At 47.9% G+C, this 27,532-nt stretch overlaps 1 protein-coding gene across 1 annotated transcript in view; it reads right to left on the bottom strand.

Moving 5' to 3' along the window:
* Positions 1–547: 547 nt before the first annotated feature.
* Positions 548–27,532, bottom strand: part of PKP1 (plakophilin 1) — a gene marked incomplete at its 5' end in the record, with an annotated part of 30,204 nt that continues 3,219 nt past the window's right edge. Inside the window, 9 exons of the mRNA XM_010189412.1 lie at positions 548–738; positions 1,524–1,677; positions 3,618–3,794; positions 3,898–4,053; positions 5,191–5,305; positions 7,476–7,653; positions 8,527–8,734; positions 10,361–10,505; positions 19,722–20,146. Of these exons, the coding sequence (XP_010187714.1) occupies positions 548–738; positions 1,524–1,677; positions 3,618–3,794; positions 3,898–4,053; positions 5,191–5,305; positions 7,476–7,653; positions 8,527–8,734; positions 10,361–10,505; positions 19,722–20,146 (1,749 nt within the window). The remainder of the gene's footprint in view (positions 739–1,523; positions 1,678–3,617; positions 3,795–3,897; positions 4,054–5,190; positions 5,306–7,475; positions 7,654–8,526; positions 8,735–10,360; positions 10,506–19,721; positions 20,147–27,532) is intronic.

Raw genomic sequence — 27,532 nt, 5'->3', positions numbered from 1 at the left:
TGTGTGTATATATATACACACACACACACACGTGCTTCACCAAAGCTGCATCTTTGCCACTTGATGTGGATATTCCAGCAAAAAAATGAACGAATCTGAACATTAAAGCTGACTGCAACCCCATTACATCAGTGGTGCCTGAAGGTTTGCAGGAGGCTGTGAGTGGGAAGCCCAGGTGTTGTGGAGGGAGGCTGCGTGCTGACTTCCCCTGATTTGAGGGCTGGGATTTCTAATGGAATTTAAGATGTTGGTCCTTCTCTTCCTTTTAGAATTACTTAAATTCAGCCAGCAAATCTCCTGAGGCCTCTTTACATATCCCACCACGGATGGCTTATGTTTGTATCCAGAAAACCAGTGCTAAGAATTTGTGTCTACCAACATGCTTAATTTTTCTGTTGCACTCTCAATTTACAAACACAGAGAAAGAACAATGCTTTACTATGGCTCTGGAGGGTGTTGGGAAGGCTCTCGGGTTAATCTCGCTTTGCAGAGTGCATGGGCTCAAAAATGTCTGTGCACGACCCTCTCCATGCCTTCTGCCCCAGACTCACCCGTTTCGGCACAGGCTTACTACATTATTGAGCATGTTGCTTGTCAAGTAAGACTTTCCCAGGTGTGGGTTGGACATGATGAGGTTCCTCAGAGTGTAACAAGCTGATGTCATGATCTCGCTGTAGCTGTTGGTATTTCCAGACTGGAATGACAGGAGACGTGATACATCTGGGAGCACCTGGTGAGCTAAAGAGGTGGAATGTTCCGATCAACATTTAAATAAAACCTGGCACAAGTGAATGAGACTATTTGTGTTAGCACTACTCAATGCAAGAACGCACTGTTATGTCTGGAAGGAGGCACTAATACTGTTGGACAGTGATGGTATAACAGCCGTCACTTGATTTTCAGAGACAAAATGAGTGCTGCAGGCCTCTGGAAGGGCAATGATATTGGTCATGGGTAGACAAGTTCAACTTGTTCCCAAAACCCTGTCATCCTCATGACCCTGCATATTTGTCATTATAGAATCATAGAATAAAATAATTGAATCATTAAGGTCGAAAAAGCCCTCTAAAATCACCAAGTCCAACCGTCAACCCAACCCCACCATGGCCACTAAACCATGTCCCCAAGTGCCACATCCACAGCTTCTTGAACCCCTTCAGGGACGGGGACTCCACCACTGCCCTGGGCAGCCCCTTCCAGTGCTTGACCACTCATTCAGTGAAGAAATTTTTCCTCATATCCAATCTAACACTTCCCTGGCACAACTTAAGGCCATTTTCTCTCATCCTATTGCATTTATCTATAAAGCATACCACATGCTTGTAGAGACAGCGTGTGTTTTGTTAATTAAGCCTGCAGATATCACCTGTAATTGTGCTTTTGGCCAGAAGAAATGACACTGCTTTGCCCAGTTTCAGAGCTTGGTTAAGTCCTGTTATGGGGTTTACAAAGCGAGGTGGGCAGATATTAGAGAGTTAGAAACTAGACATTGTTCTGAATCCACTGTGGTGAAAATGACTTACCCATGGTTTTGTGGAGAACTGGATGCCGGGACATGTTGCTCAGCAAAGAAGCCCCAGACCGAACAACGTCAGAGCTGTTGGACTGGAGGAGCCGTGCTATGCGAGGCAACCCTTTTTCCTTCAAACCAATCATTTGGCTCATTGCGTTGGACATCTAGGAGACAGAGCAGAGACATCTCATGACTTCTAATGGCAGGAGGACACAACTTGAATGATGTACAGAGCCAAACAAAAATAACTACACTATGAAATAAGCATCTATAAAATACCTTCTTCTACTATCATAATCCCACTTACTTTGGCATTTATCCCTCTTCTCTGCAGGCGTTTGCAAAGTCAACCTCTCATCCTGTGTGATAGGACTGGTACCTCTGTCCTCTTTCTGAAGCCTGAGTAGCAACAGTTGGTTACCCAACTGATATTCCCATAACTGGAGAAGTTGTACCTTCATGTCCATGTTGCCCTTGCCCAATGCCCTTGCAGCTCCCTGCCATGCCACATGTTATAGGCTGCTTTGCCGTAGGAACAGCTAATGATACCTTTAAAAAATGATCTGAACACCAAAAATACTCATCTTGTGTCCTGATCTTGTGCTGCCTGCGTAATTGTGGAAGATGTGAGGATGTAGAGAATGCAGTTGAGTGTTCATGCGTTGAAGCACATACCCTGAACAAATTGCTGTCTTATTGATAGTGTTTAAACTGAGCTTCTCAGCTACTGCCCCACCAGAAAGGCTGCTGGTGATTGTCACAGCCCCAGTGACAAAGTACATCAACAGTGACATGGGGATGGAGGGGACGAAACCCTCTTCAGTGGGCTGAGACCCCATGCTCCAGGACGCACATGTGCCACCACACAGATTCACACCAGCAGGACTGGCATGTGTAGAGCTGGGTCTGAGAAGAGATTCAGTTCTCTTCTATGAGCTGAAGAGTTCCAGTAAGCTTTGTAAGCTTGTCCTCAGTTTCCCTTTCCTTCAAGTGATAGCAAACCCAGCAACCCACCCCAGCTCCAGCTCTGAGTTGGAATAAGACCCTTGAGAGGAGGAGCCACTTTTGCACAAACAAGCAAATTCCAACCATTCCCTTCCTGAGGGCTGACATAAGTTGCTTCAGTACTGTCAGAGCTGGTTTTTGTTTGTTTGTTTTCTCCCCCCTGCCCAAAAGACATTCTTGTGCAATGATCTTGATTGCTGAAAGCCTCTCCATTTCCACGGAGCACAGAGCTCCATTTCTCTGATCAGCCCTAACCATACTGCAACAGCCTCTCTTCACCTCGTTGGTGCCATCATTTAGTTAAACTGTGAAAAAAAAGCAAGGTTCCCAAAGTATTTCACACTGAAAGACTTGAACCAGGAGATCAGAGCTGGTTAATGCTGTCCTAGCAGCGCAGGCTCCTTTTGTGAGTCACTCGTGTTTCTGGGTGGAACACACGTGACACGCCTCTCCTACGTATGAAATAATTATCTCCTTATCTCCCTAGCCATCTTATTTAAATTGGAATTGACGAAGTTCGGCACAAACAGACAAGTCGAGGTCTGTCCACGTGTACACAGCCTGTGAGGACATGCCCACGGCAGCGATGTTGGGCACAGCAGAGCAGCTGTCGTGATGTGGCCCTTGCTGTGCCCCAGCTCCTGCAACACACACAGCATCACACGGCCCGTGTCACCTCCACGCTGCCATACCGATGGGTTGGGACATCTGTCAGAGCTATTTTACAAGCAGCTCTGATGTGAGGACAGGCCACAATCCACAGCACAACCCACCCTGTTATTAGAGCCACCTCCCACTTAGAAAACAGACACAGGCGGAGACGCACGCATATCTCTCCTCTCTCTTTTAGTGACATCTGTCCACGTGTGCACATCTGGGCACATCCTCACTGGTGTCCTGGGGGGAGGATGCCAATACCAGTAGACATTGGTGGGAGGATGCCAATACCAGTAGACATTGGTGAGATGACCAACCTAGAGGAGGCCCTGGAAAGTGTATGGATCTGGGATAGACCCTTGGGATGCTGATTATAGCCCACCATGAGACCAGTTTTTTAGGCATTTGACCATGCAAGTGCAAAGAAGAGAGGAGCACTTACCAGTCCTCTGCTCGCAGTGAGGTTCTGCAGAGCTCCAGCACAAGCTTCCAAGGTGGCATCCTTCTTGCTCTGATCCATCAAGGACAGGTAGGTGCGGATGGCATCAGAGTGGTAGAGCCAGCTGGGTCCTTTGGGTTTAAAATCCTCCTCGGGAAGGGGGACACCGTACTCGTCATTCTACAAAGAGGAGAGAAACGAGAAGCTCAGCTCCTGCTCCTTGCTTGCGGCCCTTGCCTGGAATTGAATATCCCATTCCCAAGCCCTCTGCTACACATCTTACCTCCATTTTACCACTCCTGCTGTTGAAGCAGCCTGTGAGGGTTTTGTCCATGTAAACGCTCCGGGCCATGTGGTTGAGCTGGGTGTATTTGTTGGGAACTTCAGCATCCAGGCGGTAGGAGAGGTTGTGCAGGATGCAGATACAATTCTCCACAGACTGAGATCATCCCCAGAATAAAAATGCAAGCATTACATTAGGCAGAAAAGTATGAAGCAGCACAGAGAGGACATAAATGATGGCATAATTAGCTTTTTTAGCAGTTATAAGATATAACTTCCTGACCCTGCTTCAGGTAGCAATGGATGGGAAGGAAGGAGGAGGTAGGGTAGACATGAATGAAGGCCCCATAGCCCTGATGCTATAATGTGGATCTCAGTGCCACGATCAAGTTGACAAACAGGAAAAGAGAGCATGAGGTTGGTTGTATCAAATTGCCCACCATGAAATGCCAAATTTTGAAAGTCTTCCTCTTGCCATAGTCAACTTTCAATGAATTTATCCACATCGCAGCTACAGATTAGGGGACACTTCTTAACAAGAACAGCCTTTTAGGTCTGCTTTACCTGGATGTCAGAAAGTGCCCAATGTAAAGACTAAGGGAGAATTTTCACTAGATATCTGTAACCAACACCTAAATAGGTGGTTGCATTTCCAAAAAGCTGTGTTCAGTATGTGCTGCTGAAACTGGTCTTTTTGCAGAATTTAAAAGAAGATTTGCTGAATCCTGGGCTCATCCGAAATAATTTTAGTACCTTGCTGGGCACTGAGGACTCTAGGGTGTCTGGCTAGTGTCACAGGTGTTGAACTCCTGAAAATGTGGCTACAAACACTACATTCTCTGAGGTAAGTGTCATTTACACAGTGATCAGAGTCACAGTTAGAGGACTGGCAGAAAGATGCCAGCTCCTGGCTCTTGCTAAATGTGATGCCAGGCTGGGGCTGATGTATTTGAGTCCTTGAAGAGATGTGGTGGTGGGAAGAGTAAGAGAAGGAGGTTGAGATGTTGAAAGGATCCCAAAGTGGGAGGGGAAGGGAGAGGAACAAATTGGGGGCTCAGGAGCAAAAATATTTTGCTGCATCTCTGTGTTTGGTAAAGGAACATTGTAAACACACCTCTACTTCAGGCCCAGAGCACAGAGGCTTTGCAATCCTACAACAGATGGCACTGGGATTTGAAAGGACAAGACCAGCCACAGAGTCCCCTCTTGTGTTTGTTCAGAAGGGATTTTGAGATATTTCCAAAGGTGCAATTATTAATTATGGGGCAAACAGCTCAGGGTGAGCAGCTGGTACCTTATCATCGGGTCGGTTAGAAGCCACGCAGTTCTGAGCATAAGTCATGACTGAATCGATCAAGCCGGGGTAATTCCTCATGGTCTGGCGCCCCATGTCTGCAGAACTCAAGTTTCTGAAGAAAACCACCACAGAGCATGTCAGGAGAGAAGGATGAGAGAGGATTAGTTGGCCTCACTGCCTAGTCTCAATCAGCTCTGTCCTGGCTAGGGCTCTAATTGAATTTAAGGATTTTTTTTCAGATTCAGCAAAGTTGGTGTACTACTCTCATTCTGGACATTTTCTGTAGGACTGTACAGATGTGTATGCTTCTTGTTGCTCTTTTGGATTGATTTCACCTAGGAAAATGTCCTCTTAAGGACCTCTGCATAGAAGACATCCTTCTAGGGAGAGTAACTACCGCCAATATTTTGCCTTAGAGGGGATACATGTGATGTTACTCACTCATCTCCACCTCGGAGGTGTTTCCAAAGAGAAGATTGAATAAAGATCATCTGGGATCATTGTGAAAACCAGGAACGTGCAAACGGTTGCAAGCACGGAGCTGCACAGGGTCAACAGCAATTTTTGTGTGGGAAATGGAGGCAGAGAGGCTGCAGAGCAGCAATCGCTCTGACCAGAGGGACTGACCGGTTTGGGATGTTGTAAAGTATTCCCGAGCACCGGCTGCTGCCAGGACAGGGGAGTTTTTCCAGTAGCAGGAAATGGGGTTTTTTGTTGTTTTGTTGGGGTTTTTTCCCCCCTGTTTTATTGCCTTGTAGCTTGCAAATGAAAAACAAAGAGAGGTTGGCAGTCGTTGTGAGATATTGACTCCAGGCGCTCCAGAACTGGATTTGATGTTCACTGTGATTTGCAGCCTCCTCATTAACATGAATTCATCTGCAATCCAGAAATGCTTGAGCAGCAATGGCTCGAGCCCAGGGCGAACCCAAGGCTGTTCTCATGTCTGCGTTACGATGTGGCAGGGCAGTGAGTCACAGCAACCTCAGCTCCAGACCCAACCGCCCTGCTTCCCTTACTTCCCAATAAGGACATTTGGGAAAAATTTCTTCCCTGAAAGAGTGGTCAAGCACTGGAAGGGGCTGCCCAGGGTAGTGGTGGAGTCCCCATCCCTGGAGGGGTTCAAGAAGCTGTGGATGTGGCACTTGGGGACATGGTTTAGTGGCCATGGTGGGGTTAGGTTGATGGTTGGACTTGATGATCTTAGAGGTCTCTTCCAACCTTAGTGATTCCAAGTCTCAGGAGACAGAGACTGCCTTGAGTTAAACTCCACGGAGAGCTCCTTTTACAAGCTATCATACCTCATTTTAATGGGATATTTTGTGGCATCAGTGGATTGAGATGATCTTAAAAGTGGAGCATTTTATAAGCAACTTACACCGCACATCCCAACACACAACTGCACGGTGAAGGCGCCCTCCAAGACCAGGATGGGAGCAGCACTCGCTATCTTTCAGACGTAGTTCCCAGCCACAGAAGATGATAGTATCAAGTCTCAAAAGGCCCCTGCCATGTTCACCCATTCTGTTTCATAAGCAGATACAGCTCCTGTTGGCTGCATGTCTGGTAAGGGTGCGGTCGGCGCTGCGCTCCCTCAGGGAGAGCTGCAGTTGATGAAAGTACCTAATTATACAGGGTTTCTTTCCCCCCCCCTACTAGTTCTGAGTGAGACAAGGAGCTCAAATCCAAGTGGAGGAGGGTGGTAGGAGAAGCAGCAAGTCAGGGCGAAGATTCTCCACAAAAGGGCTCTGGTTTTCCCGTGAAAAAAATAAACTCCCGTGGGCTCGATGTGCACCTCCTGTTTTGCAGCTGACCTGCCTGATGAAACCATCCAGGGCAAGGGGACTGCTCTGTACTTAAACAGTCATTAAATTCAGTGGGGAAATGCTTGTTTTCCCCACATAGAGAATTCTGCCTTTTTGCCAACTAAAGCCCAAACCAGTTTGTTTTCTAGCGATCAAAATTTTCCCTGGAAGCTTCAAAAATCTAAGGGCAGAAAGAGCCAAGGCTCAACACTGTCAGGTTTCTGTATTGCAGCTCTCCAGTGACAAAGCAACTTACGTTTTTCGAACAGAGATGTAGCAAGAACAAACTTATTAAAAAAAAATCTACTAGGAAAAATGTTTTATGTGTAATTTTTTCTGCACCTTCTCTTAGGAAGACTTTCTCAGGGAGAGTTATTTTTATTAATGCAAATGCAGCGAGCTTACTGTAAGAGAGTTTAGACAGCTTCAGCTTTTGTCAACAGACTGCAAGCTACAGTAAGTCCCTGCTGGATGACTCACCTCAAACACCCTGTAGCGTTGAAGAATACTTCTGGGTCAATAATTTCTCTTGTCCTGTTGCAGCTGCCATCAGACCAGCCAGAGAAAGGGATGATAACGCAGTCTGTCAGCACGGGGAGGGCCTCCTGTATCAACTCTTCTTTCAGTTCATCGGTGGAGGAGAGGTTCCAGAGCAGCCCTAGGATAGAGGTGGGGGACAAGTGCATGAGAAACTATCATTAGCTCAGAGTTAAATACAGCAACAAAGCCCTTCTTCATTCCAGCCTGCTTTGAGCTAAGGGTACAGATGCTGCCCTAAATGCCAGTCTCTGTCCATCGCTATGGGAGATGGGCAAGGTGGGCAACAGGAGTGTGGTATCACATGGAAGTGGTGTCTAAGCATCCTCCATCATCCCCAGACTGGTGTTGGTTGGAGGGTGAAAGCACCTCTCCAGGGATCTCATTAAGGCTTGCACGTGTCATGGTTTAACCTGCCAAGCAGCTAAAACACCACACAGTGCTTTCACTCGCTCTGCTCCCTTTCCAATGAGATGGGGGAGAGAATCAGGAGATTAAAAGTAAAGACCTCATAAATTGAGATAAAGACTATTTAATAACTAAACCAACCCAGACTTAAATAATAATAATAATGCCAATTAATTGTAACAAGAATAGGAACAATGGTAATAAAGCACTCAAAGTTATCCTCAGCTCACAAACAGCAGCCACTGGCCATCTTATGCCAATGAAAACGCAACAAGGGAGGTGTGAGTCTCAGGAACTGAGATTGGCACCACCACGAAGGAGAAGGGAAGGGATCAAAGGGGAGAAGAAGGAAGGGATTAAAGGGAGGGCTGAAGGGAAGAGGTGAGGAACCGTTGTGGGATACTGAAAGGCCAGGATCTCCTCTGTCTTCTGTTTTATGTTGTCATTTGATGTGACAGGAGCATAAAATATCCTCTTTGTCGTATAGCAGCACCATGGCTATTGGACCTTTGGGTGCTGGAGCAGCACGAACCACAGGCAGGGAAGAGCAAGGTCCTTGTTGAGGGCTGAGCAGCCCACTGTGTACCTGTCAGTTGTTTCTGAATTTCGGTGTTCCCTGTCCTCCGCAGGAGGCTCACGCACTCCCTTATCCCGTTCTGCCGCCGGGTTTCTATCTTGTTGGTTGGATTCTTGAAGACCAGATTTCGGAGGGCTCCAGCTGCCGCCCGCTGTACGTTCTGGTTTGTGCTGCGGAGCAGCTCCACAAGCTTGGCAATTCCTCCCAGCCGATAGACCTGCACCAGGAAAGACATGGTCCCATTAGCACGGTGTGCAGAGCATCGCTGGGACAGGGACAATGAGAACTGTTGTGGCAGTGCAAGGTGTTACCATGGCACATACTCATGGGAGCTGGAAAAGCAGTCCTGGCAGTAAAGGATGGCTATAGCTTGCAGATGGCAGGACTAGTTCAGGCCAAAGCTCATGAGCACAAAAGCCTTGAGGTTGCTTAAACTCTAGAAGTGGATGTCTATGAGCAATGGCCAAGGACCGAATCCTTTGCTGATGTAAATATGCTTGCTCCTGCAAGCTTTCACCTGCCTCCACCAGTTTATGTCAGGTGAAAATATTGCTCTGCCTATATGCAGAGGCCATTTATAGCAATGTAATGACATGATGTGGTAATTTATCTGTATCCCAAAAATCACAGACTGAGCTTAGAAGGATGGTCATGGTACAGCATAAACAGGGTCAGCCAGCAGCAGTACTGGGCCATACTCAACAGGGGTAGCATTGGAAAAGGGGGTGAACCCCAACCTGCAGGATACCACACACATGTGGAGGAGGGGAGTTGAAGGCAAATTCCTCTATCCGAGCTTTCCAAAATGATGAGGGTTCCCTCTGTAGGATGCCCCCTGTGCCAGGTCTCCTGGGGAGCCTTCACGGAGCCTCCTGGCTCAAACCAACCCATCGCTGGAGATTTGCTGACGATAGGAAATGAATGAGCAGCTTTTGGGAAGGAAAGAAAACAAGCGTGTGCTGGGATGACTCACGTACCTGCTCTGACACATCTTTCTGGGAAGTGATGGGACAGGCCGGGCTCGGAGAGTGTTTTCAACGGTAACCAAGGGTGTGGCCACCCCGAAATTAGCGACTGCAGTGTGGGCTGGGGTACCTGCGCTCGGTTCAGCCACAGCAAGGGGACAGAGGTGCATCCCCATGCTGTTACAAGGAATGGAAAGCCACCTCTGTAGGGGTGGCATCTTGATAAACCCATGTTTGCAGTCCTGCAAACACGCCAGAGTGGGGGATAAACTTTTGTGACAGTCTTGCTGCAGCAGATCCATCCTTGAGACTGCCTCCTTTGCTGCATGTTGGCATAAATTTAGTAATCGGAGGGTAAGAGCATAGAAAAATAAGGTGCGCTGTAAGAAGGTCTTCTGTTTGATCAAATAGCTCTGTGCATGATCATTAATTAACTCATTGGCTTAGATGGCTGAAAAATGGCTGAAATGGCTGAAACATCACTGAGCACAGCACAATGAACTTCACAGTGGGATTTAGAGCAATTTCATGTGGCTCTGATGCTGCAGCTCTGAGATAGCAGAAGATTCATGTGGAACCAGGAGCAATTGCGTCCAGAAGAGGACAGTTATCACCAAAACCCTTCAATCCATGTCACAGCAGCTCATGGTGACAATGTGGCCACAGTCTCCTCTGCTGTCTGCTAACTATTCTCCTGTGCTAAAATCCTGACCTGACAGCTTTTGAGAGGAAGTGGTCACTAACAGTTGTAAAACCTACTTAATTAATGAGGTATGAGACTGCATCGTGAAAACCAAGGGGACCTGTGGACAAGTTTCATCCGTCTCGTGTGCCAGCACATCCAGTGCAACAGCAGCGCTCTGGAGGACTTTGCTCACCTCTTGCTTGGCAGACTCGTCCTGGAAGCAGGTGTGCTGGAGGTAGTAGGCACCCATAGCCTGGTATTTGTCATCGGAGGAACACAGAAGCTGTATGGCTTTCTGAATGGTCATTGTGCCGCTGTCGATCTCATCACCACATATTCTGTGTTAAAGAGAAACACAGCATGGGTTGAGTGCTCAGCCAAAAGGGCTGTGTCAATACTGGGAATTATTAGGAAGGAATAAATGGCAAAATGTAAAATCACAGAATTGCAGAATCATTAAGGTTGGAAGAGACCTCTAAGATCATCGAGTCCAACCATCAACCCAACCCCACCTTGGCCACTAAACCACTACTATCACATCACATAAACCACATGCTGCATCCCTAGTGTCCAAAAAAAGATGATATTTACAGTGAAAGACACTAAGGCTAATAAATTACAGATCAAGTCTATCCAGAAACAGAGAATACAGAAAAGAAAAGCCCAGTCAAGATGCTAGATGTCTAATCAAGTTGTAGGATCAAGGAACAGAGAGCCAGCATTCACTGTTTCTCAAATAAAAGAATTAGTGGACAAGAGTGAACCATCTGTCAGGTTATTAGGACAATATAAAGTACACAGACGTTTTTCCTGCAGCATGCATCCTTTGATGTGAGATATGGTATAGGCTAAAACGTGAGAGCAGACGATGGTCTTGGGAGGCCAGAGCGGATCCCTTAGGAAAAGGCACCAGGCATGCCTGGAGTGATGGGATAGACAAATACTGAGTTTATGAAACACTAATAATATATATAATATAATTATGAAATGCTAATAATAACACTGAGACATCCTGCTGCTAGGTATGTTTACATTGGTAGTCTCTGAGCTCTTCCTAAAAGCTGGCCACTGTCATCATCCCCTAAGTAAAGAATGTGCCTACAGACTGCAGAGGAAGTGTATGAATACCTTGAAACCTTAGGAAAAATACGAACACCTGAAGATTTGTCCCCTTGTTTAGAAATATGAAAGTCCTGCTCTCTTTGGCTTGTGCTTATTTAGCATCACCTGTGGTGTTTTAACCACAAAAATTAAAGGTTTGATGAAGGGGCCCTGAACTGCAAATCTTGTCTGTGTTTCCAATTATATCAGTTAGTCTGGTAAAAATCATAATCTCTTCTTAGCATTCTCGCACCCTAGGCCTGCCACTGGCTGCAGCAGGATCCCATCTCCCAGCAGCAGTGTCTGTGTTAATTTGCATCAGAGTAGACAACCACACAAAGTTCAGGACTGGGAAGAGCCAAAATCCAAACTCCAGTTTGGTTATCACTATTTCAGCAGTGACGGGATACAAATGGAAAACACTTTGTCTGGATGAAATCTGAAAGTGCGGGGGCTTTGCTAGGACAACTCTGTCACCATTGTGCCTAACGCTATTCCCTGTGACTGATGGGGAGTTACACTTGGAGAACCACATTATTTCATACATAAGCTTTTGTTCCATGCCATACTGGTTAGTAACTATGCAGAGGGGCTGATCATCTTCTGACAATCCAATTGACTAACAAAGTGGAGTGGTTTTTAATAAGTCGTTTAAATGAACCTGTTACAACTGAAATATTAAACATTAGTATGCAGGAGTAACTTCTTTAGGCATGGGACATGCAGACTTATTTTCATTGTGCCAAAGAAATGTAAAGGTCTAGAAAGGGCGCCCAACCGTGGTCACCACCCCCAGCAGCTTACACTAAGATAAAACATTTTAAAGCACCTCGACACAGCACCGTCCAGTGAATATCTGCAATTCTATAGCAACTGTAATACAAAACATCAAAAGCCAATAACTGTGCTGTGACACTGGAAGACAGCATGGAAGACTTTCATATCACAGAATCACAGAATCATGAAGGTTGGAAAAGCCCTGTAAGATCATCAAGTCCATCTGTCAACCCAGCCCCACCATGGCCACTAAACCATGTCCTGAAGTGCCACATCCACACACATCTCATCTCCCCTTTCTGATATATAGTTGGTCCCAGTTTAAATCAGTCATTTAAGTGCCTGTAGAGTCAATGGAGACAAATAGGTGCTCCCGAAGAACAACTTGCCCTTTTGTGTCTTAGACATTTATCCCATGACAGGAAGACTTGCCCCTGGAGATACCCCTGCCTCTGTTGATGTACAGGAATGATGGACAATGATCTTGGACGGGACCTTAAGACTTCAACGTGTAAGGTTAGATGAAACCCATTCCACTTCTATTTCTACACCAGCAATAAAACATCACTTCATTGTACGATTTTTCATCAATTTGAACCTCTATCAAAACTTGGCTCCAAGAAACTTCCATTACACTTTGCAGCAAGGAAGCAGAAAACTGGAAAGACAAGGTTTAAACTAGAAATTTTGGAACCTTGGACATCTTTTGCTTGGATTCAGGATGCTGTGATTTTCTATTAGTGATTTTCATGCTCCTGAGATGCACAATAGAGCTGAGATGCTGATGTGACCAGCATAAGTAACACCAGAGGGACTTTGAGAATTCAGACTTGGACTGGCGGGGCAGGGAAGGAGGCATAATAAACAAAAATCTCAGATCTGTGGCCATACAGGATATGTAATAATTTTTAAAATTATTTTTAATTTATCAAATTGAGAAAAACCTCTAAATCAGGCGCACTTTTTATGAGGAAAAAGTACATCCATTTGGTCCAGCTGCTCAAGGAAGGCAGTTTTTTACACATCCACACCACAAGAGAGCCAAACCCTCCTTCAGCAAGAAAAAGCCATGCATCCAGGTCCAGTTCCGTATGGGAAAAGGTGGGGAAGGCTTTGTTTCCCCTGCTGGCTCAGCAACAGGAGAAGTTCACAGAGGGTGAGCAGCCGCCCAAGAAGCAGCAGTGATTTCTCCTAGATGAGAATATAATCACCCTGGCAAAGCCTGTGCTAATGGGAGATTGTTCATCAGCCAGTCGGGGATATTCCTAACCAGATTTACACTACAGCAGCCTGCTCCAAGACAAACTCCTGGACTGTGGCCATCTCCAACCTGGGCCAATGTGCCTGGTAGGAACTGCTCCAAAGCTTGCTCTTATTCCACAAGAAAGCAGCAATCAGAACAGCGAGAGACCTCAATTAGAAATGATTCAACAGGAGACAAATTAGATGATCAGATTCAGGTGTGGAAGGGAAACAAATACTTAAGAGGATCAGTATCACAAAAAGGCAAATTCCCTTTTTTGATACTAACACTTCTGGTTCACTTTGTATCAGCAGATTGGTTGGTATTAATCAGATCTAAGACTCCATCCTGGTTGATAGGGCTACAAGTACCAGGGAAGGAGAAAACCAGAAAACTCTAACAAGTCCCATTTTTCATGAAGAAAGTGAGAGTGAAGACACTAAAACTGGAGTGTCCAGAGACATCCAAGCCTCCAGAGTCAGGGCATACTGAAGCAAACCCGACAGCCATGCTCCAAGCAGCCACATCCACCCTTGGGACGTGGTACCAAGGTTTTGGTGCTGACAAAAGCTGAACTGGAGCTTCCTCTTGGTGTGGAGACACCAGGGAAGAAGAGCACAGCTTGACACTGGAGGAAGGGATCCTCACCATGAGCAATGTGTGGTACGGTCCCTGCCAGGACAGCATCACGTACTGCTGCATTGCTTGGGATGCAAATGCACAATGCAGACAAGTTCACATCACAAGGAGCCAGCACTGGGTAGGGGTCATTTTTAAAGGCAGTTTATCCTAAATAAGAACAAAACAAAGTGAAACTGCCTATCATCGTACTTGGTTCTGCTTTCACTGTGTGGTATAGCCCTGGAGAATGTATGTTTTCATGCTGATCTCCTTTGGTTAATCCCTAAAGAGGGATCTATCAGAAAACACCCTTAGTACTTTTTCTGACTCTTTCAATAACTTTGCTATGTTTTCGATGTTTATGGTACTTCCAGAGACACTGAGCTTATGCCTAGAAATGGAGGATTACAGGACACACACTTACTGTCCCTGGAGTTTAACCACAGCTCGCAGAGGCTGCTACAGCATCGCCATAGACAAGTACGACCACATAGAAAACCCAAAGGCTTGCCCCAGCCTTTGCTGTCTCCTCCATGGCTGCCAGCCTGGGTATTCAAGGCCCTTAAGAGAGCAGCACCAAAATATTGCATATTTCCAGGTGCCTTGAGAGACTCTTGCTTTCACATGATCTCTAATGAGGTGATTTAGGCTCTTTCTCCCATACACAGAGAACACCACAGGGAAATGCACCCACGTCTTAAAATGAGGCCAAAGGTGCATGTGGTATTATGGAAGACAGCGCATGCTGTAGGTGTCCATTAGTGGCTCCTGATCTATATCAGCAACCCTGAAGCTGGGGAATGTCTGCAGGCACCACAGCTCACCTCTTCATCTTCACAAATGAGAACTCCCTGAATCCCTCGTGGGGGATGAGGTCAGTCTGGCCCCTCAGTGCTGTCTCCAGCTCAGACACCCAGGTTTCTCTGAAGTCAACCAAGAGGCATTGACTTTGTCAGGGGGTAACTCTCTGACCTCCCTCAGATTTCATTGGAGAATGACCTGTTGGAAAGCAGTGTAGGGGAAAGGGACCTGGGGGTCCTGGTGGCCAGCAGGATGACCATGAGCCAGCACTGTGCCCTTGTGGCCAAGAAGGCCAATGCCATCCTGGGGTGTATCAGGAGGGGGGTGGTTGTAGGGCAGAGAGGTTCTCCTCCCCCTCTACTCTGCCCTGGTGAGACCGCATCTGGAATATTGCGTCCAATTCTGGGCCCTCAGTTCAAGAAGGACAGGAACTGCTGGAGAGAGCCCAGCGTAGGGCTACAAAGGCTCTTCTCGGTGACAAACAATGATAGGACAAGGGGTAACGGACACAAACTGGAACACAGGAGGTTCCACTTCAACTGGAGAAGAAACTTCTTCTCAGTGAGGGTGACAGAGCCCTGGCCCAGGCTGCCCAGAGAGGTTGTGGAGTCTCCTTCTCTGCAGACATTCAAAACCCGCCTGGACGCCTTCCTGTGTAACCTCATCTGGGTGTTCCTGCTCCGGCAGGGAGATTGGACTGGATGAGCTTTTGAGGTCCCTTCCAATCCCTAATGTTCTGGGATTCTGTGATTCTGTGATTTCGGCTCCGCTGGCTGCACCTCTGCAGGGGCACCCGGCTCCGTGCAGGCACCTCCTGAAGAAGCGATGTGCACGTAACCCGCCAACTACTGCACAGACCATTGCAGAGCCACAGCCACCACGTATCACAACCTAGCCTGGGCTGTCACTCCTGTGTGCATGTGGCATCTGAAGCACCACATCCAAGCAGAGCTAATACAGTGTCAGCTGGTGGTAGCAACAGTTTTCCTGTACTTCAAGTTCCAGTTGCAGGAGGACAAGACTCAAAGTTTTCTAGGATGCATGAAACATCACCACCTTTATTACTGCTTCTGATTATCGCTACCTGATGACCAAGAAGGGTGTAGAAACATTTTTCCTGACTGGGCTGAATTGCAACACGTTATTTAGCTGAAAGCTGGCTAGATCAAGATGACGCACTGTCACTTGGAGCGTGTTGCTAGTGCCACCCATCAGACGGAATGGTTAAAAGCAGGCAAATATGCATAGTCTGCACCAGATGTTGAAACCACTGATGATGCCACTTTCCAGGTTGAAAGGCTGCAGATCTGCAGGGTGTCATGAGAGCCCAAAAAGGAGAAGGGTTCTGTGGAGAAGGAGCCCTGGACACCAAGAAGACTCCGTCCAGCTGTAACAGGGAGAAGGACTCACTCCAAAGAGCTGTAATGTGTCAAAATGTGAGCGCTGCTCCTTGACGATTGCCTTTAGGTAGGAGCCACCAGAACAACCCATGAGCTTCTGAGCCCAAGACCTACATACAGAGTTTGGGAATGTTGTTCCAGATATGACATAACACTTACAAAGGCTTAAGTCCCTGAGTGGTTATACAGAATTATGCCTGGAAGGGACATCAGAAGGTCCTTTTTGTGTCACCAAGGCAGGATCATAACAGGATGGTGGAAGAGAGGGTACTTCAGGAGAAGTTTTCTCAAAGCGAGTCAGTACTGTTTAACCTCCTGACCTGAATGAACAGTACAAAACTCAGATTTCCTCACCAGAACCAATACTATGGGGTGGGTAAAACACTACATGTTTTAGTTTACAGCACAAGCTTTTCCCAAAAAAACCTCATCAGCTATCTGGAGGAAAGGTAGTTTCATCAATGAGAGTTGCTTCTGTAAGAGGAACAACTCTTCTGAGAGATAGTTATCAAGAAGACGGCTCTTCCTCCTCTTACACCGCCAAAGTCAGTTCAATAAATGAAAACAACGACACAATCAAGAATAGTCCCAGAAGTTAAATAACTTTGTGACCAAATGCAGAGGGACTGTTCAGTACAGATAATTTGACAGCTCTTGCACACTCAGTATTTTGATTTCCATGTGCCACTCTCACCACCTGAGAATGTCTAATGACCCCCTTCATCATCTCACACCATCCGAGGAGATCAGAGCCATAGCACAACACACCTGAGGAGCACCTGAACCTACCCTGACACTGTCCACAGTCACTGCATGCAGAGTGGTTTGGTAACACAGATGGACCCAATGGATCACAGGTCCCACTGGAATCACTCTCACTGCCATGGAAATCACTCCACTGGATCACCGCTGAAAGCGCGGAAACTCTCCATCCCTTCCCTTGCTCATAGACACAATTTGCTAACCTGAGGGTGAGTTATCCACCTACACAGGAGATCTGCAGCATGAAAATGGAACAGGAAATTATCCTTGTTGCAAAGCAAAAACTCTACCTGAAGAACTACTGGAATAGGGAGAACAGAGCCCCAAACAGGGAACTACAGGAGCTGTTACCCAGCTAAGTCCTCTGCCTGCACACAGAGGTTGATAATGGGATGCCTACAAGCCAATATTTTCCTACGTAAAGATCAGGCTACCCAAGTGAAGATCGAGATCTGCAGGATCCTCCAACAGAAACAGTCCTAGACAGCAAAGCGAGCCCAGAAATGGCCCTAACCCGTCTCTGAAGGCTCCTTCCCAACAAAAGCACATTCCAGACCAAGACTAACAGCAACCTGCCAGATACTTTAAATGGGCTAATGGCCTTCCAGATGAGTATTTTTTCAGAGGACAACTCCTTAGTATGTTTCCAAAACTAGGACAACTGTTGCCAACCTTGTCTCCTCTGAGCCAAGAGCAGAAGCGCTGGCACAAACTGCCCTCCAAACCAACACAGCTCCGCCGTGAGCTTCACGCGAAGCAGGGGGGTGTGCCCCAGCCAAATCAGATTTACTCGGGGGACACAGCCCCAGCTGAGCCTATGACTTGAAGCCCGACGTTTCCACACCAGAACCAGTTCTGCCAGATGAGCCGTGCCCCAAGCCAGGAGAAGTGTATAAATGGAGCCACTCCCTAACCAAGGGGCATCCAGCGCTGGAGAGCACTCCCCTCACAGCAGCAGCTCTCTTCAGAAAATGCCAGTATTCAAGTGACCTTTCCAAAGCAATGGCCCAGTCTACAGCCGTGAACGCTGCACGGGGCAGAGCAGGGCTTGCTTTGGAGAGAGCCTGCCCACCTGGGATGAACTTCTCAAAAACAACATTTTCCCTAGGTGGAAACCAGCTGCAGTCCCATGTTTAGTCATTCTTCCATCCCTCCCACTATGCTTTTATGCTCTTTAGTCAGAAGTTCCTTGGAACCAGTTACTTCCAGTTTATGTTACGTCTCTGTTTCCCATTCCAGAGGAATTACAAAGCTTCTGAAAGCAACAAGCCAATGCCACCAGTGCTCCAGGTTGGCCAGGGCTGAGTTTGTATGTGTTGAGCATGAAATAACTGGGCACATGGGAAGAAATATTTCCTGCAACATGCTAATGGACAAGTGACTTTTCTTGGCATACACGCTCTTGGACATACTCATACAAAATGAGGGAGATTCGGCAAAGAATAAGCCATAGAAATCTGGAAATCAGCATTCAGATGTGAAAAAGGGTACGCTTTGGTTCACAGTGCTGACTGTGAGGGGGGATTTTCTCAATGCCTACATCAACCTTGGGTCAACAGCTCAACTATCTCAGGCCAAAGGCTATGAGCCCTGTGAATTAGTCTCACATTTACTCTGCAGTGTGTTAATTCTCTTCTGGGCTAGGGACCACCAGGAATGAGCTCAGGGGCTCCTAGAGCTTGTGTGAAAAGCTGTCTGGGAGTTGTGATACCTTCTGCGTGGTGCAGAGATATGTGGCAGTGATGTAGCAGTGGTAGTGCAGTAGCCCCTGGGAACACTTGTGTTAGAGGCAGATCCTCTTTCTCCAGCCTAATAAAACATCACAGCCTTGAACTGCAATCTTTCACCATTCAAAACATGCAAACCAGTGTCTTCCAATACTGTGGTTTCTGCAGACCAAATCTCTTCCAAGACTATGGCAGAACATGGTTGGTGCTGCAGAACTGGAGGCAGCGTAGCCCTCAGCATCAGGGCAGCTTTGAATCGACATTGTTGTAATGCCATCAAAACCCTGCCAGGTCTTTTTTGTGAGAGCTCTGCTGCATTGCACAGATATTTCATCTTGGGAGTGTCTGAGCTGACTGGTGTGCTTGACATGCCCTGTTGTTGTGGGCAACACCGACAAGAAGGGACCTGATGCTAACTGAGACATGAAGGACCATCCTCCACCTTTGCATAATTCCTAACCTTGATAGGACTGGATGCTCTGGACAGGAAGGAATTGGACAGCTTCCATTCCCTCCACTTTTCTGGCTAGGAAAATTATTCCAATTGGGCTATTTATTTAAGTTTCTGACTCATTTTTTTCTGGAACCCAAATCAGACGTTTTTGGGGAATGAAGGAAGGGTTGAGTGGAAAGACAGAGGGGTAACTATGACTGTTCAGTAGGTTCTCTGCTCTGCTCTGAGTCAGACTCTCAGGAACCAACTCCTTCAGACTTATTTGGTTTTTAGGTTTGTTTTCTGCCAAATCAAAGCAGCGTGACAGTCAGGAGAGGCACCCAAACTGCACATCGGCCTTTCCATTCTTCACCTCCCCACCCTCATCTGCAGACGAGCCAATACCACCACAGAGACTGGGGGATCACCTTGCCCAACATCACACAGCTACAGCAGAGACATTTACACTGAGCCAGTCCTATTGGTTTCCCTCTACAGTCCAGGGAAAGAAATGAGCCCTTTAAGAGCGTGACTCATCTGACCCACTTTACACTCTGCTGCAGGATGCAATTAAGCACGGTGTGCACTGGTGAGCAGATCTCCAGTGGCTACCAAAGCAGCTCAGGTGGACAAACCTCCACAGCAGACATCTACATTTACTCAGATTCAGCCCATCGTGGCAGACTTACTTGGAGCCAGACTGAGTCTGTCCATAAACCATGTCCTGCTTGCAGCTCATCATGGGCTGGGCGTAGACCACGTCGGCCTTGTTGCTGGAGGGGCAGGAGAGGGCCCGTGCTGGCATTTTTTTACTTGTCCTGGAAGTTCCTTGCTGGGTGCTACAGCTGCTGTAGATGCTCTGGCGGTTCAGGGTTGTCTTGTGCTCTGCCCGGCCCCCCACCTGGCTCTTCCTCAGTGTGCCCCGAGGTGGTTCGCAGTAGAGGTCGGGCTCGCTCCGGCTGCTCTTGATGTTCTGCACAAAGCAGTAGTCGCTGCCGGCCCTGGCAGGGCTGCAGACAGCCTTGCTGTAGTGCTTGCCACCCCAGCCCTCCATCTGGCTGTACGAGCTGTAGCGCCGGTTCTCCACGTCCCGCTTCAGCGTCCCGTTGTACAGCTGGTCAGTGAGAAAACAGGAGACCAAAAAATTAGGGAACGGTTGAGCTGGACATCGACATTGCCAAGTCCACTCCTCCATGGGTGTCATGCCATCATCATCATCATCATCATCATCATCATCATCATCATCATCATCATCATCATCATTATTATTATTATTATTACCCTTTTAGGTATTTCTGTAGCCCAATCTCCTGGCAGGAGCCTGGAAGGAAAAGCAGAGCCAGGCTCCTTGCACAGAAACGTTAGACCCCAACCATGCCCACATGGCTCTTGAGCTGACAAATTTTAGGCATCAATCCCATAAGCTGCTGAATTGCATCCTGCATCCCTCAGTGTCCTGGTGGACCAGCAGATGTGTGTCCAAGCACAGGACAAACACCAAAATTTACGGGAGATTACCCCAGCTGCAGCCCTCACAAAGGTGCCAAACCCTCCCTTGGTATCTGGGAACGCTTAGTGATCAGGACATGACATCCAGAATCTTGACAGCAGAACTGAAAGCTTAAAAATGACTCTGCCGTTCGAGTAAACGCTCTATTTCCAACACATGGGGTCTAACCCAACCTGTACATACAGGAGATGAAGTGCTTACACCCTGTGAAAGGTCACACCACATTTCTTGCCATCACAGAAGATGATAACCCATTCTGATCTTCCAGCACTGCCTGTTTTTATTTTTAATTTCCTTACACTAAGCTCCCTAGGAAGGGAGTAAAGGGAGTGAAAAATCAGTAAGAAGGGATTCTTGAATCTAATTGTGCCAAAAAACAAGTGGAGGCAATGAATACCTGCTTACGAGTTACAAGGTGTGTAGAATCAGGTCATATAATGGGATGCTGTGAGTACAATGGGGGATTTGCTATAAGAACTGAGATGACTAAGCCAGGAAAACAGAAAAGAAGAAAAGACAGTAAAAAACCCAAGTGCAATTAGTCAAACGAAACAATGGCTTTAGCTGAGCTGCTGTCACTTCAAAACGCCTTCACCACTTTGCCAAAAGGCCTCCGGATTCGCCCCAAGTACACCAGGACTGTATCCAATATTCTTTTGCAATATTAAAGCTTCTGGATATCGGTGCTGGCACTTGGTTGTCTCCATGTGACAGACAAGTCACTAAGATGTGTACTCCAGAAAGCAAAAAAAAATAAAGCTGCTTTAGTGCTGTTTGCCGCATTATATCATGTTTTTTCCACTGCATCCCACTCAAGCAGATCTCCAAGACATACAGCAAAAAGGCACGAAAAAGACTGAAGAATAAAACTGCCTGCCTCATCCTCCTTTGGTCTATCTTGGGGAAGCTCATCTGTGGTCTCTTGTTGAGCCAAGGTCTTTTTGACTCACCTAACTTGAGGCAGCAGTGCTTTGGATGCCTCTTCCCTCCAAACTGACCCAAGGATCCCTTGGACTGGGAGAGAAAAGCCAACACTGGCACCTCCTTATTTCCATGGAGGTTCAAGGCACAAGATGTGAAAAGCCTGTGCCTGGTGCAATAGTCCGCGCCACTGAAAAAAGAAATCCATATTTCCTAACCTACAAACACCAAGTGATGGAGAAATTGGTATCCTCTGGCTCACCCTGAGTCCCGCTGCTCTCCACTTCATCCCAGCCCTGAGCACGCTCAGCATCATTCCTGTCTCCAACGCTCTACAGAATTGTCATTATGTTAATTAATTAAGCAAAATATCCCCAGTAACAAACTGGTCCTCAGGAATGCAGTGACTCCTCTCTGCTGCATCCCAGAGGGTTGCACAGGTAACGGTTGAAAACTTTGAAAAGGGGTCACCCATCAAGAATGATGTTTGGGTAAGGAGAAACCCTTCAATCCAGCTCTGTTGATACCCAGCTTGCCACATCCTTTAAGCACAAGTCTCGGGTAGTTTCCATACTTTCATTCTGCAGGTTTGCATCTAAACAGGTGAGTTGCTGGAAGGGGAGAAAAGGGGAGCAAATTCCCTTTGTGTTTACTCCAGAGGACACAGAAGAAACCTGTTGGTACTGCGGCTCAGCAGGTAACAGGTTTGGTGCATTCTGCAAAGCTCCCAAGGGTTTGGAGGGAGAATGTGCATGTGATAAGAAGAGCAAGGACAAGGCTCACGGGTGAGTGTGCTGCATCTTGGGGGTTCCTCTGGCAGTAGGGCAAGGCCACTGAAATCTCCAGGATGGCCATGCACAGGGGTGCTCTCCATCCTGGTTTTGTGTTGAATGCAGCACGCAAGAGCAAAGTGACTTTCATGAAGTCATTATAGGATGAGTGCGCCCTTCCAAGGGTGATACCATCCTCATTTTACCTTTGTGTCCAGAGAAGGGCAATGGAGCTCGGGAGGGGTCTGGAGCACTCAAATGATGTGCAGTGGCTGAGGGAGCTGGGGGGTTCAAGTGGAGAAGAGGAGGTGAGGGGAGACCTTATCCCCTCTGCAGCTCCTGAAAGGAGGGGGTAGCGAAGGGGAAGTCAGTCTCTTATCCTCAGGAACAAGCGATGGGATGAGAGGAAACGGCCTCAAGTTGTGCCAGGGGAGGGTTAGGTTGGATATTGGGAAAACTTTCTTCCCTGAAAAGAGTGGTCCAGCACTGGAAGGGGCTGCCCAGGGCAGTGATGGAGTCCCCATCCCTGGAGGGGTTCAAGGAGCCATGGATGTGGCACTTGAGGACATGGTTTAGTGGCCATGGTGGGGCTGGGTTGATGGTTGGACTTGGTGATCTTAGAGGTCTCTTCCAGCCTGAATGATTCTGTGATTCTGTGATTCATTTTCCTGTGTTCAGAAACCCTTGGGATATTGAGGGATGGGGCAGGGCACTGGCAGGAAGGTGCAGGGTGGACTTTGCTGTTCGGCAGAGCAGGGAACCCACTCCCAGGGCGCAGTGGTGGCTCTCCAGACCGAGCAGCAGCTGGGCAGGTGTGAGCTCTGGCGTTCTCCTTTATGAGTCAGTGCAAGCTGGGATTATTTTGTAGGGCTGTCAGAAGCTTGGCAGAGCCGTGGAGCCCCTGGGCATTTGCTGAAGCCAATTCAGCTCACCGTGGCAGAGCTAACTCGTTATTTATCTAAAGCCACTGTTTGCTCTCCTGAGTACTCACACGGGCTCCCCACCAGCACAGCAAGCGAGGAAAGGTGTGAGTGCCTCTGTTTATAGATACGAAACTACCACTTCTGTATTTCCTGCTGTCTTTTATAGTGGCACATAGCATTGTCTTCTTCCTTGCCAGCCCTGAGAAGGGTGAAGCAAAGCGAGCGCCAGTTTGGAAAGACACCTTTCTGCAACGCAGGGAGCCCTGAGCAGCAAGTCGGTGCAGGTCCTGGCAGGGCGGGGAAGCCTTTTGCAAACTCATGGGAAAATAGTTCCCGTGTGATGTGAAGCTCATTACCAAAGTCAGTGCATGACTTTTATTGCTGATTCTACCAGATGCTTGGCTGAGCCCATTTTAATCCCTTTCAAGTGGCACGGACCTAATTGGTATCTTAGAGTTCCTATTTGCAGCAGGAGCCTGATCCAAAGCCTCCAAATCGATGAGGAGTCTCCTGCCAGCTTCAGTGGATTTCAGACCTGCTTGTCAAATAGCCTCTATGAACCCTTGTACAGACGTAGCTGACCCGATGGCTTCTTGACCTCAACAAAGTGCTGTGCCCATGCCTTAAGAGCAGCTTTCTCAGACTAAAACCCATGTCCCCATTTCAGATGTTCACCACGCTCAGTCACAGACCTTCGCTTCCAACAGCGGAGCAAAGGCACCGAGGGAATAGGGTTCCCCACGTTGTTATCTCCTCGCTGGGCGCAGCAATCAGTGTGACAGGACGCACTGCAAGGCAGAAGCAGGGCACTGCCGTCTGGAGAGGAGATGGCATCTCTGGAGGTGAAGGTGATGCTATTGCATAGTCTGTGGTTTGAAGAGCCACCAGACAAGGATCTCGTAACTTTTGCTGATGCCATTACGTGTGTGGAGTGAGCTCTCCCTATGCAGAATAGCATTAGTGAAAGGAAATAATCAATCTCTCGCCTTCAAACCTCAAACCGCCCAGATTTCCTAACACCCTGAATTGCATTTGCCCATTGCTTGTGGGTGTTTGCATGGGAGAGGTGGGCCAGGTCCACACCTCCTCCCCTTAGGAGTGTGGAGAAATGCTGGAAAAGACAAGGAAGTCCCTCAAAGCAGGGTGGAGACAGAAAGCAGCGATTCCCTCTGCACTGCAAGACCTGGAAACCATTTTAGGAGAGCACAGACTGTCACCAGGATTTCTCCCCATGGGACCTGCTAGGTTGGGACAGCTCAGTCCCTCGTTTGGGGCAGATACTATCAGGCACCAATGGTTGTAGGATGCAGGAGGATGCTCACGTACGGATGGGTAACACCAACATCCTGAATTGTAGCCTGAGTTTCTCCCTACGGTGAAACGAGCCTGTGTGTTTGAGGCCAAGCCTTGGGAGCCGTCCATTCATATTAAAACAAGGAGGGGAGGCACGGGGAGGCACGGCAGCGAAGATGGGCGTTGATAGCACACAGGTGCTCTTATCAGGCCCAAGGAGTGAGGGCTTTCCTCCACAAGCAGCAGCAAAGACCTGCCTTTAGGTTAAGAAGCATTTGAGGATCACCAGCTCTCAGCCTGCAATATGGGACCTTTTTAGGGCCATCAACTGGAATACCCAACAGTCGCACCAGACAGGTGAATAAATATCTTTAACCTCTTATTTTAAGTGGAATAAAACTGGTACTAGAGAGAAAGGTGAAATTTTATCCCAGCCATTGATCATGAGTCCTTTTCTGTCTCTTTCTTCCACAAACCCTTGAGTTTAGCAGGAAAAGACCCTCTCCTCCTTCCGCTTCCCAGAGCAAGGCACAGCAGCCCCAGGAATCGCGCTCCCATCTCCACCTTTCCACGTCCGAGGCCCTCCCAGAGCCGGGTGTTTCTGACTGCTGCATCTAAGGACGCGATCAGTTCATTACCCGGCTCTCATTTTTTTCCCTTGCAATTTGTTTGTTTCTAAGAGCAGCAGACAGAGAGAAGTGAAGGGCTCCGTATAAACACGTCAGGAGCAGGTTTCTCCCAGGCTGGAGGGCAAAGCACAGGCGATGCAACACGACAGCGTCCCACCCTGAGTGATGGGTGGGGAAAGCTCCTGATGCTGCTTGCGAAACGCTTCAGCTGCTGCCTGCTGCACACTCCGTTGCAGGGGAAGAAAAATTGCAAAACCAGCAAATATATCATTTATCTATTTCTGAAATGCTCTTTCCCACCTCTCTGGGATGCTGCCTTTCCGTATGCTTTTCCACCTGGTTCTTTATGCAGCTGAGATTCGAGCTCGATGGTTCAGTTTGTTTTGGCCAGAGAAGGTAATGTCCAACTTGCTACTCTAAAGCATAAAGCCTCTGGCAAAAACCTCACAGGGACATCGGGTTCTGACCAAGCAACGATGTGTAGCAACTATAAATCTGTTTTCTTTGATGAGATTGTCCAAAACACTCTATTTTTGTGGCTTAATTCTGTTTCGTGTTGGTTTTTTTACCTTGAATGTGTCATCACAGCAAATGACAAATTTTTGTCCTGAAATCCTTATGGAACAAAGCTCCCAGTGACCATGAGAGACATTTGTCCACAGAGGTAAAGCCAGTCAGGGATGGCAGGGAGCCTTCCCGTCTCATGGCGAACACCTCTCATGCAGATAAAGCATCTGGGAGAGAAAGCTCTGCAGCTTTCTCCCACAGAGAAAATTTGGTTAAGAATCTACATACAGTCTCTAGTGCAGAGGGATCACCAAAGTGCGTGCTTTTAATTAGTATCATAACGGACATAATTGCCTCAGAAACCAAGCCGGGTGAGCCAGTGCAGCAGAGAGCCCGAGACCCCAGCAGTGGTCCCTGAGGAGAGCAGTGGCAAGTGCTGATGGCTTGGTGGCCACTGGTTCCCAAGTGCTACACAGAGTGATTTTGGTTGGAAAGCGTCTTTCAGATCATCGAGTCCAACCACCAATCCAGCCCTAAGTCCACCACTGGACCATGTCCCTAAGCACAACATCTCCTTGTCTTTTAGACACCTCCAGGGGTGGTGACTACCCTGGGCAGCCCCTTCCAGGGCTGGACAACCCTTTCAGTAAAGAAATTCCTCCTCAGATCCAACCTAAACCTCCCCTGGTACAACATGAGGCCATTTCCCCTTGTCCTATCACAGCTACCAGGGAGCAGAGACCGACTCCCTCTCGCTACCCCCTCCTTTCAGGAGCTGTAGAGGGGATAAGGTCTCCCCTCAGCCTCCTTTTCTCCAGACTAAACACCCTCAGCCTCTCAGCCCCATCCTACACACCAGGATCCAGCTCAGTTAACCACTTTGATGGCAGCAGCAGCAGATGTGCTGAATATTCCTTAGTTTGGGAGCGGGGCTGCTCTCGGTAACGTTACTTCATGCACACCCCAGGTCAGCTCTGTGGGAACGATGATCTGCTCACCTCGTCGGAGGCAGAGCACCCCTACCTCGAGATGCACCTCCCTCTGCACCCAGCATACCAGGGTCTTGTTCGCCCCTCGATTGGGACAGCACCAGGGGGGCACACACTGTGGCTTACACTCAAGCCATGGCTGTGTGTTTCCTTCTTGTGGGACCAGCAACATCTTGTCCTGGTTCTGCATCATCTCGACAGTGCCAAAACAGCCATGAAACCAGGGACCTGGGACCTCAGAGAATCTTTGCTGATAGCATGCACCCTGGCCTCACACGTGGCCTCCCCTTCTTGTTTAGGATTGGGCTGTGCATCTCCAAAGCCGTGCCTGCAGCACACACACTCTGCAACCCATGCACTACAGGGCTGCGGTAGTGGCTTTGGGCTCAGTGCTGAACTTATCCCATTTTTAGGGTTGTATTGAGGTGTCAGCGTTAAGGGCTCATGCTGAGACCTTTCCTGTCATGACTGCTCTGGGTGCCCAGTTTAGATTCCTTGAACCTCCCTCAGATTTGTCTGTGTAAATTGTGGTCACCACTGTGTAAATTGTGGTCACCACTGCACCGTCTCTGGGACCCCAGGCATTGCTCAGGCCTCACACCAGGAAACAGCACAGCCACCTCCTGCGGTTGAATGGCTTTGGGAGCTGGTGGCCACTCATAACCCACATTGTCAGTAGGGTGACAAATGTCTCTAAGGGTCTTCTGCACCTGGATTGAAGCATCACCTAACACAGCGAGGTTTGCAGTCATTAGTGCACCCATTACTGCATCCCACCATGGTCACTGAGCAGATTGAACTGTGGACTCCATCCCTGAAGGCTGAGCCAAGGAAATACTGCAAAGCCACTGCCTTCATAGCGCCTGTTTCTGCAGCGGTCCCTCTGATCTCAGTGTTACCTGCACTGGTAATGAGTAGGTACTCATAGCAGCACTAGGCACAACGATGCTAAGAACAA

Source organism: Mesitornis unicolor, unplaced genomic scaffold (assembly GCF_000695765.1).
Source record: "Mesitornis unicolor isolate BGI_N332 unplaced genomic scaffold, ASM69576v1 scaffold47587, whole genome shotgun sequence".
Lineage (NCBI taxonomy): Eukaryota > Metazoa > Chordata > Aves > Mesitornithiformes > Mesitornithidae > Mesitornis > Mesitornis unicolor.
This window is presented reverse-complemented; position numbering and strand designations above follow the sequence as displayed.